At 48.1% G+C, this 10,412-nt stretch overlaps 1 protein-coding gene across 2 annotated transcripts in view; it reads right to left on the bottom strand.

Annotated features, from left to right (window-relative positions):
- Window positions 1-277: 277 nt before the first annotated feature.
- SARC_10540 overlaps window positions 278-10,412 on the bottom strand; it is a gene marked incomplete at both ends in the record, with an annotated part of 15,541 nt that continues 5,406 nt past the window's right edge. The window contains 14 exons of one of the 2 annotated variants that reach the window (XM_014295413.1): window positions 278-1,004; window positions 1,259-1,310; window positions 2,196-2,321; window positions 2,881-3,033; window positions 3,920-4,038; window positions 4,732-5,511; window positions 5,586-6,528; window positions 6,867-6,926; window positions 7,171-7,251; window positions 7,589-7,694; window positions 8,203-8,323; window positions 8,824-8,925; window positions 9,216-9,384; window positions 9,954-10,103. In XM_014295413.1, coding sequence (XP_014150888.1) covers window positions 360-1,004; window positions 1,259-1,310; window positions 2,196-2,321; window positions 2,881-3,033; window positions 3,920-4,038; window positions 4,732-5,511; window positions 5,586-6,528; window positions 6,867-6,926; window positions 7,171-7,251; window positions 7,589-7,694; window positions 8,203-8,323; window positions 8,824-8,925; window positions 9,216-9,384; window positions 9,954-10,103 — 3,607 coding nt within the window. Of the gene's footprint in view, window positions 1,005-1,258; window positions 1,311-2,195; window positions 2,322-2,880; window positions 3,034-3,429; window positions 3,617-3,919; window positions 4,039-4,731; window positions 5,512-5,585; window positions 6,529-6,866; window positions 6,927-7,170; window positions 7,252-7,588; window positions 7,695-8,202; window positions 8,355-8,823; window positions 8,926-9,215; window positions 9,385-9,953; window positions 10,104-10,412 lie in introns of those variants that run through there. The other variant, XM_014295412.1, reaches the window with a different exon arrangement.

The following is a 10,412-nucleotide window of genomic DNA, read 5'->3' as shown; positions in this document are numbered from 1 at the left end:
CATCAGTTGTACATTAAAATATTGGATGGTTTCATATGGCGTGGTATAGTGTCTCTCACAGGCGTGCGAGGTAGGATATGTCATCTATACTTTCTTCCCATGTATACGCCGTTGGTATATAATAGAGGACACACACAATAGATACTACCATTTCCATATGGGATAACGAACACTCCGAATTTGTTTTGTGCAATAATTGCATATACAAAAGCGTAGAATATATATATGCTGTTGCTACCTAGTTCCACCAACTCGCGTTCTTAGGCTTGCTGTATTTTCATCTTCATTTTATTCGCAAGTATAGAAGGCCCGGACTCACACCCACAGAGACATAGGCCCATGCCTACTCTTGACTATCACTAGGGCCGTCTATTGTTCTCTCTTTCGCGTATCCCAGGGACTGGGCTTGACTTCACGGGCCTTAAGCGACGCAGATCACGCGCATCCGGCAGCGCATCAATCATAGCCGAACTCATTGACGGCTGGGAATCTGAGTTCGAATGCTTCAGCTTGCCACTCCCATACTTGAGCGCGAGTCCATCGTCGCTGTATCCAAGCACTATCTTTATCTTGCTTGGAGGCGACTCCGAATCAACGGCAAACACCTCCACAGAAGGTGCATTCACTTTGTCAGTCTTGACAGGTTGTTCCGCTTTGCTGCCCTTTTCTTCGGCTGTATTGCCACTCGCGCGTGTCCCAACATTGGACAGCGGCTTCCGCATTGACGGCGACTCGCGCTGTACCAGAGGCGAAGGCAATCGCTTCGAAGTGCTGGCGTTAAGCTCTTTATCTACATCCTCCTCTCGCAGGGCCTGGTTCATACTATTGTTCGCGTGTGGCTGGAACTCGGCGTCGGCGCTGCGTGTTCTATTGCGGGTGAGAGTGGTTGTCAGCCTACCGAGCAGCACCAGAGCCTGCTCCCGATCTTCGGGTGTGAGAGACGTTATATTCCCCTCGAGAGCACCGAGAGCGTCGACAACACTGCCCGACCCTGAGTCCGGAATCTGCTGAGGATGGGGGTACGTTAGTATTACCTCCAGACACAGCCTTGTGTGTGGATGACATTCAGACACAGCCACATATGTGTGGGGCAAATATAGCAGACATGATCCTCGAGAAAACTAAACAAAATCCTCGATGGTTGCCATTTAAAGGTTTTTCATCTACAATTTTATGAATCAACAACAAACAATGAACGGGCCAATGGCCATTATACTAACACAAGGGGCTTCGGACAAGAAAACATGGCAGACAATACCTGCTGTTTGATACTTTGGGCCAAGTCTAGTATCCGCTGACGACGCGACAGGCTGCTCAGCAGGCACAGCAGAAACCACATCGGAGAAGAAATTAAGGATGTGCGGGGGAGAGGTGTGTATGGATGGGAAAGGGATAGGGAAAGAAAGGTAAGTATAGTGAAGAGTGGCAATGAGGTGGGATATACAGAGACAACCCAGTACCATCCCCTGCGAATAATATATCACTCAATACAAGAGTGCCAGAGGAGAGAAGGCCCAAGTATAAATCTCCTGCGTATAATTGAACAATACAACACAAAAAAAAACAAACACCTCACACACAGCCACCGCTTTGAATCCATGACAACAGAAAGAACGGCACATGCATCACAGAATGTGAAATGTACCCAATAGCAGTAGTAAGAATACAGACTCAGCACACAGCAATCGATTCGTACCCATACGCAACAGTATGTATATATACGCAACCAGATCATATGGTAAGAGAACGAGTACATACATATATTCATGACAAACGGCAAACAACAACGTATCCAATAACAACGGCACGGAAACGCACTACAGAATCCAAATAGTGTCCAATAATAACACATGTACGTACATAGAACACAGTCAACAAAGTGCAATAATAACACATCTACGTACATAGAACACACTCAAAAAGCGCAATAATAACACATCTACGTACATAGAACGCATTCAACAAAGCGTAATAATAACACATGTACGTACATAGAACACACTCAACAAAGTGCAATAATAACACATGTACGTACATAGAACGCAGTCAACAAAGCGCAATAATAACACATGTACGTACATAGAACACAGTCAACAAAGCCCAATAATAACACATGTACGTACATAGAATACAGTTAACAAAGCCCAATAATAGCACCTCAAATACGCACATAGAACGCAGTCAACAAAACGTACCCAGGCGACGAAGCCCCATCCGAGGGCATGCTGCTGAGCGATCGTATGTTCCTTCGTCTCACCGATCTCGCATGACTAGGCGATGACGAGTTGGGTATCGATGAATCTGCCTCGCTAGCGTTAGCACTGGGGAAGTAGGTGGTGTGCGTTACAAGTGTGTGGACTTCGGCGTGTATAGTATAGCGTGTAGTGCTTGTCGGGGCATGTAGGTGAGAGGTGAGAAACGTGTTGCCTATGTGAACCAGAATATAGGAGACTCTATTGATCCGCAATTGGCATCTATATCCTACCTCGTAAGATGCTAGGATATCCTGATGTTCTCACACATGTTAATCGCAGCTTCTTGGATGTACATCAATTTGAATGTGTAAAACAAGACAGTGCCAATGCACGACAAGGGAATACAGCACAGGACAGCAACACCAGACAACAGTAAACACAGCATCGACATCACAGCACTACACACGGTCACACAGGTGGCATACAATGTACTCTCATAGTATGACTTCTGCAAATTAACATCACACACACACACACACACATATATATACATATATCGATTGCACTAGTATCCAGAGATATATTTTAGAATACATACTAGTTGAGACACTCAAGAGACACCACTCTCTATCTCCACGAGCAGTACTTAGAGCGCTCTATAGCAGCCTGACTATAGTAGACCCACCTCTTGTCTTCAGCCTGTGAGCTGTGTGCCCGGTTGAGCACAATTGAAGACATCGGTGTTTTGCTTTTACTACGAAAAGCCCCGGGAGTCTGAGCGCACGGGCGAGGCGATAGCGAATAGGCACGGGACCGGTAAGATCTAGGGCTGCATGCACTGCGTGAGTGATGTGGACTGTGAGTGGAGTTGAAAGATTGCTGTATAATAGGTATCGATATGGGTTGGTTTGGCTTGGCTAGGGGAGCGGGTGCGGAATGGTTACCATGAGTGGTCTGAGGTATGCGTATGGCTCATATTGGGGTCACCGCCGATTTGGAGATATGCGGTCGGATGATCGGCACAATACATATGTCGAGAAATAGTTCATGTAAATATGGCATGGCTGAAATATTACTTTCGAACAGTTGTGCGTCTGTGCAGGCCTGGTGAGTAACTGATGGATAAACGACCAGTTTAAACAGAATGACAGGTCAGCGATCGCGTGACGATGGAGAGAGCGGTGCGTGAGATATGCCCACTAGATGAAGCCTGGAGGTGGTATAGACACTGTACCGCCACGGGAAGGAACTGTCGACAGTCCATCTGGAACCAAATGTCTAGTAAATCGAGACGCAGTTGCCGTACCCACCAGAACGAGCACAGGTCAAATACACCGTGCGTGCAGGGTGATGTAGGCCCACGTACTGAGTTTATACCTACGCCGGGGCTATTGCGGGATGGTATGTTTGCACAGGAGAGGCTTTGGATGTGATGGAAGTGAGTATGGGCATGTGGCTTCTTATACTCGCGACAATTTACCTCCACGGGCTTAGACTTGCGACATTTGACTACCACAGAGAGACCGAACTTCTTGTTTTTGACTCCGACGTAAGCGCAGTCGTGTGCTTGTGGAATGTGTACTGAGACGAAAGATGGAGGCTTGGACCAAACAAAGCAACGAGCAGACCACTACAAATAGAATGAGGTCAATACGCCAAACCCCATACGTAGAACACCTTAGTACTCTAAATCCACTACAGTGCACACAATATTAACAACTTACGGCCTGTGCAACTCTGTCGAATCAATGATCCCGGCCCGGGCTAGCATGTTATCCTTATCCTCGATAGAATAGCTGTCTTGCCTCCTGGGACTCTCGAGCCGGTAACTGCGTACACTGCCCTGCACGTCGGATTGGCCCACAACATGCGCAATTATACAGAAGAGTGAAGCACGATGAGCGACAGAAACCATTGCGAGCACACTACACACAAGCTCTAATGTTGTATATAAGACATGCCAATACGCATGGCCGTTTGGCTGCAGTATGTAATCACATCTGACCCAGATATAGGAACGGAGAGCCCATCAATTTACCGATGGACGCGAGAGGGAAAATCGACTCATTCTCTCTGAACACAAGCAGTAGTGTGTACAACTAGGTCTCAGCAATTAGGAAAGGCTTTGTATATACCCTGATCTATTGAAATACAAAATGAAGGACCTTGTATAGACACAATCAAGAGCAATGAAGAAGTATATAAGTTGGCACCAATTCATTGCAATCGATACAGATTGAAATATCAGGTACGCATATGATCTTGAGCATATCATGGTTTCTCTGAGTACAAACTCTTGCATTTTTCGAGTCTTCCGAGTACATGAATTGTACGTGTTATCGCTTTACACTCAAATAATCGTGCATGTACGCATAAGCATCACCATACCAGCAACAATCCATTTCACATATCGTGTAGACTGGCTGACTGACGCGTGCCTTGGTATCTGAGTTCAAAGCGATCTTCACGCACTAAACATTTACCATCTGACCCAAATACAACTCAAGCCCATTGGCTCGCAAACCGGCCAACTTACCCTTGAATCGGCATCGGAGCTTAGGCCGTCGTCCTGCACAGGCGCAGAGGTCACAACGATGCTCTCCTGCGGAGACCAGTCCGCGCTAGTGTGCCGAAGGCCCAAACGATTCGAAGCTGAAGACGTGCGCTTTATCGGCGGCGGGGTAGGCTCATGTGTTTGGATACTAATAGTACTGTGGCTTCTACCACCGGTTGCTGCTCTGTGGTTCCACAGCACACTGTCTTTTGACACGCGCGGGCCCGGCCCTGGTACTGGCGATGAATCGCACCCAGAACTAGGGCCATCTAGACTAGCAAAGCCGCTAAAGCCGGCCTTCGGTGCTCCTTTGGCGAGATGGTGGGAGCTGGTCAGGCTGTCCGCACTTAAAGCCGTGAAGTAGCCCCTCCCGCTCGTAGAGCCATCGCTGGGGTGAAGCCCAGGACTAAATGCAGCATGAAGGCCGCCCGGCTTCTTTGGCAAGTGACCCCGGGGCGACACATTGGATGTCCCAAAACCAGAGCTTCGGTGCGTGCTGCCCAGAAGGTCGGTTGCCAGCCCGCCACTCTTGGTGCGATGTGCATGGACCGGCCGTGAGCGAGTGGTCAGAGGACTCGTATTCGGACTCGGCTGCAGCCGGTCCATACTGATGGCGCGGGTGCGCATCCCCCGCTTGCTAAATTCGTGTAGGTGTGTGGGTGGCGGTGTCTGTTGGTGTGGTTGCGCCTGAGCCTGTTCTTGTTCGAGTGCTTGTGCCAGCTTCAGTTTCTGCAACGGCTGTTGTGCCTGCGGTTCACCGGACTGCATCGTTAGAACCGGTGGTGTGTTAACTACTCTCCTATCACCCTCCACCCCCCCCCTTCACTCGCCATTACTTCAGAGTCGTCAGTGCTTGGCGCACCCACTGTTCGTGTTTGCTGTACAGTCAACTGATTCTGTACCTGTCGCGAGGGGCCCTGCACTCTCGGCAAAGATAGAGTTTGCACGGGCCTTCCAGAGAGCCTAGGGGACATTGGAGCGGGTTTACTTGTCATAGCAGACTTGCGCTTAGCCATAGCGGTCATACTCAACGGAGACGAGATACCTGCGTGCAGAGGCGATAGATTGTGTGTGGAACCTTCGCTGTTGTGACTGCTGCAGCTTTCTCCGCGTGTGCGGTGGTTCTTCTTCTGGAAGATCATGGCTGCCGCATGCTCGGCCGCCGTTGTGAGCCAGTTGAGATTAAGATGCGGAGGTGTATCCGTAGGTCGAGTTGGGCTTTGGACTGTATTGGGCGAGCTTAGCTCAAGAGTAGTTGGTTGTGCATATGTGCCCTGGTGTGTAATAGGCGCAGAAGGCTGCGTCTTTTGAGCCTGATGTGTATTGGGTATGCTAGGTTCAAGTGTGTTTGAGTGAGCGTATGTCTCCTGATCTGTGCTCGGTGTGGAGAGCTCGTTAGCATCCATGTGTGACGGTGTGTTCGGCCGGGATCCCATTCCCACCGAATCATGAAAGCTGCTGTTGTTTGCGGCCTCGAGCCTTCTCAGATTCTCCGGCGATAGTGAGCTTCTGGTCAGCGACGCATTCTCCAAGTGCTCATTGCGTGTCTGTCCATATATATTCTCGTCAGTAGTTGAGGTTTTCTCGTCCACCATGTCGCCGGCGCTGGCGAACGCGGTCTCCCCGCCAAAGGGCTCGGGTTGATGCAGCTCATGTGCATCATATATATATTCGGACTCGTCGTCTTCCTCGCTAGTGGGGTCCATAGGCTGGTATGGGGACTGGGTGAAATTTCTGTTGTCCAACCCGCTGGCCAAATACGGAAGGCTAGCTGGGGTTCTTAGGGGCGAATCTGGGAACTGTAACGACGGCCTTGGACTGTATGATATGTTATAATGTGTCGTTCGAGAGATGTGAGGGGTGGTAGTGGATACCGAGTGTTTATTCGGATAAGAATATGACAACGGCGAGCGCTAGTTGTAATACCAGTATTCCAAGATTCAAGGAATAAGGAGCGGCCTCAGAAGAAATTCACATTTAGAATTCTTATTAACGAGCAGTAATTGAATGCTCGCACCCACCGCCTAGCAGAATACATGACAACGATAACAAGCCATCCACAAGATTTAATGAACAAGACGGTTTGAGAGCCCCACAGACAGGGAGACCGAACATACGTCGTAGGCTGTCCATTGTGCACCGTCATTCTCCTACCATCCGGAAAACCGATGTTGGGACTGAGGGAGTGGCAAGGAGAGAGGGTTGAAAAGGTGGTGCAGGCCTTGTTTAGAGCGCGCATGGACACATCTGAGTCCGGGCGTAGCCGTAACTACCACATCGAAGCTTTATCAACATCGTCAAGTACATCACAAGATTGTAACTATTCTTGAAAGATTATGTCAGACACTTAGTGGAATAAAATGTATATTGGACACAGATACCCAGCTACGAATCGCAAACACACGAATACGGTTGACATACACACTATTCGACGGAGGCTCTCCGAACAAGCGCCGGTAGATCTGTGAAGCACTGTCGGCCGCTTCCTTCATGTGTGCGGTACTGATGCGGATGAAACATGTGGCACAATAGATTCGTGAATAGATGGAATAAGATGTGAGATATAGAACATAGGATCTCAGCTATCGAGGCAAAGTCGTAGAGTCGAGTCCACGATATTCCATAGTGGATCGTTTTGTTATGCAACTGCGACGAATGCGTAAAAAGCGTTCCGAGCGGAAAATCAAATATTCCAACGAGGGACAAAACACCTTGAGGCCAATCACTACACCACTCTGCTCTGTCATGATCCGACGAGTCAAAATTGGAATCGGCGCCGCCAAAATTGAACAGATTGTGGTTCTATTTTAACGACATTGTCGCTGGTACCAAAACACACCTGGTGGCTCTCAAGCGCTGTCGGGCGACGTGGCTAATCTCGTGAGCATCGTCCGGGAATTCGGTAAGCAATTCGTCCAGATTTGATTTGTTGAGGACAAACAGATCTGTATGGAAACACACAAGCAGCAACCACTTCAGACATAGTGCAGTTCATCTGGGTAAACCGACAACACGCTGTGTGAGGTTAATGTCGCGAAACATCTGCGGAGAGAGTGTGACAATAAAACGATGTCCGTAGAGAGATACAGACACGCTTAAAGTCCGAATAGTAAGTAACACAATAACTCCCCGTAAAAGTATGATAAAAGCACGTTGGCTCCGCTATACATACACACACACCACCGAAGGGCAGTTCAAACCCCGAGGCAAGTCACTGTAAGATCCGTCCACTGGTGCTATAGGCTGCAGGAATATGAAAAGACACCGTGGCGGGTATGATCAACACACACCACAGAGCTGAACACATGCAATACAACCAGATGGATATAAACATACACAAATAACTCAAAAAGACACGGCAACGACTAAGGCTACTTCCCAAGAAGCCGCCTATATGCACTGCAAATTGAATACATGAACGAGGCGATGTGCTTGACACCCACACCCACACACCACAGAAGGAGACAGCAACAACTGAGGCTACTCGCCGCGAGGTGTGAGAGACCACAGCAATCTCTCCGAAGAAGTCTCCAGGGCCGAGCTCTACCACCGAAGCTCCGACTCTGTTCACGACCTGTTGGGAGGAGTGCGGTGGATGATCAACATGGGGACTGTTCAAAACTTTAATAGGCGAGAAATAAATGAAACATGTGATCGGAGACTGGGTTAAAGGGGGAGTATGACGGGGAGATATTACCATGAGACCAGGGTAGAAGTTTGTGAGGAATGGCAAGGCAGTTCAGTTTAGATATGGACGTGGCTGAGGTAACGCATGTGGAGAGAGCAAGATGGCGAGAAACATCAGACCACAAAATAATGGAAAGACGGTCGACAGAAGTCAGTACAATGAACATCAAAACAGAACTAGCTACAATTAGCGCCTGATTCTCATGCTGAGTTGAAACGGAAATATAGTAATCATTACGAAGACCGAAAAGAACAGAAGTATCGCAAAGATAAAGATAAAATCCAAGTATGCTCATGCCATTCTCAGATGCATGATTATCTCAGTCTATACACCGTGCTTACTAAAGCATGTACAAATATACATAGATATAAATTACCACATCGCACCTTCACTTTCCCTTTGCTGATGAAGAACATCTCTTTGCCCGGCTCATCAATGCGCACAACGAAGTCGCCGGGTGAATATATCTGAGGCCTGAGATGCGTTACCTGTCATAGGAAAGGTACAATACGAAAACGTTATTCCACGAGCCCTTCTAAGTACTGACGAGGCGAGCTTGATTCTAGAACGAAGTTTCTGGAAATGGCTTCATTGCAGAAGCCCTACTAAACAGGTTTTGCAATTTTGGCGATCACAAGCAACCTTTACCATACCCAACACGCTTATACAACCACTACAGTCCAAACAAGAAACGTACCTACCCATCGATATAGGGACATGGACTGTTGACAAGCACGCCACTAATGCATTCGACACAACCCAAGCGCACTGAACATACCATCTGGTCGATAAAGGGTTTTGAACTGTTGGCAAACATGGGCACCTTCAACACCACATCGTGGCACAGATGGCGGTAAATCTCCGTGCGCAAATGCGACGGGAAATCTTTCAGGATGGTCTCATCTTCGTATCCGCGTTGTCTCGAGTGCAGAAACTCAAAGTATTGCCTAATAAAGGAACCATACAGTATAAAGCAAAGTCAGCACGTGTGAGCGCACGTGCTTCCGTGCAGTGACACCAAGGTGGCTCTCAAACAAGAAGAGAAAACCACTCCAACACGCAAGGGTAACATTCGTAACATTCCCCTCTGGCGCTCATTCACTGGCCTTGCTATATGGCTACTCGCCACCGTGGCCCGAATGTGTTGGTCTATCTAAACCTTCTTATATTTGTGTGCGTTATGCATATGAATGAGTGCTCGCGCAATATGGGATATATTCGCCTGCTATGACCCAGGTCATCTGCATGTCTGCACCAAATGGCTGGTCTCTAGCTTTGCTGAGTACACAGACTAATGTTGGCGTGAATCCTTTATATATACCCACACAAGAACAGTACCAGTCGAAAAAGCGCGGTAAGAATTGGCGGCTATCACACAGCTATTCTCCAGACGGTACGACGAAAGTGTTCGTTAAGACAACACAAGCACTCGGGATACATCAAAGCCTGGTGAAACGGGGGTACCACAGTACCCTAGCGAATAACTAAACATGCAGCAGGTAGCCGGGATACTTGCCTGGCTCGCTGTTGAATGGTGTGTGGTATGCGTCGGTATGACATGTAGTTGTTGATGCGCTCCATGGCCTGCCGGTACTTCTCAGCGGAGTGGTTGGACGATTTGATGATCTTGCCCATGTTGCCTATGATGACGGCGTAGATGCTTATGCTGCTCGGGGGCGAGTGAGATTGTACGTAGAGCGAAGGACTGGTTAATAGAGCCATCCAAATAATAAGTCATGGACCAATTACACTGGATAGCATATTTGACTAGAGTGATTTGGGGGTTGCTTATAGTGCCTTATATGGCGGCGTGCCGGCGTCTTATATGGCGGCGTGCATACTAGTGCTAAAAGTGGTAGAAGATATTGATTTTTAATATTGAAATTATCGAAATTACTCTGGTTTTAGAACTAAAGACTGTTCTACCGAAATGACTTTACGATGTTGCCAACGTTGCCTGCAATGGCGGAGAATA

The sequence above is a fragment of the Sphaeroforma arctica genome (genome assembly GCF_001186125.1).
Source record: "Sphaeroforma arctica JP610 unplaced genomic scaffold supercont1.1288, whole genome shotgun sequence".
NCBI lineage: Eukaryota > Ichthyosporea > Ichthyophonida > Sphaeroforma > Sphaeroforma arctica.
Note: the sequence above shows the minus strand (reverse complement) of the source record. Positions and strands in the feature narration are given on the sequence as shown.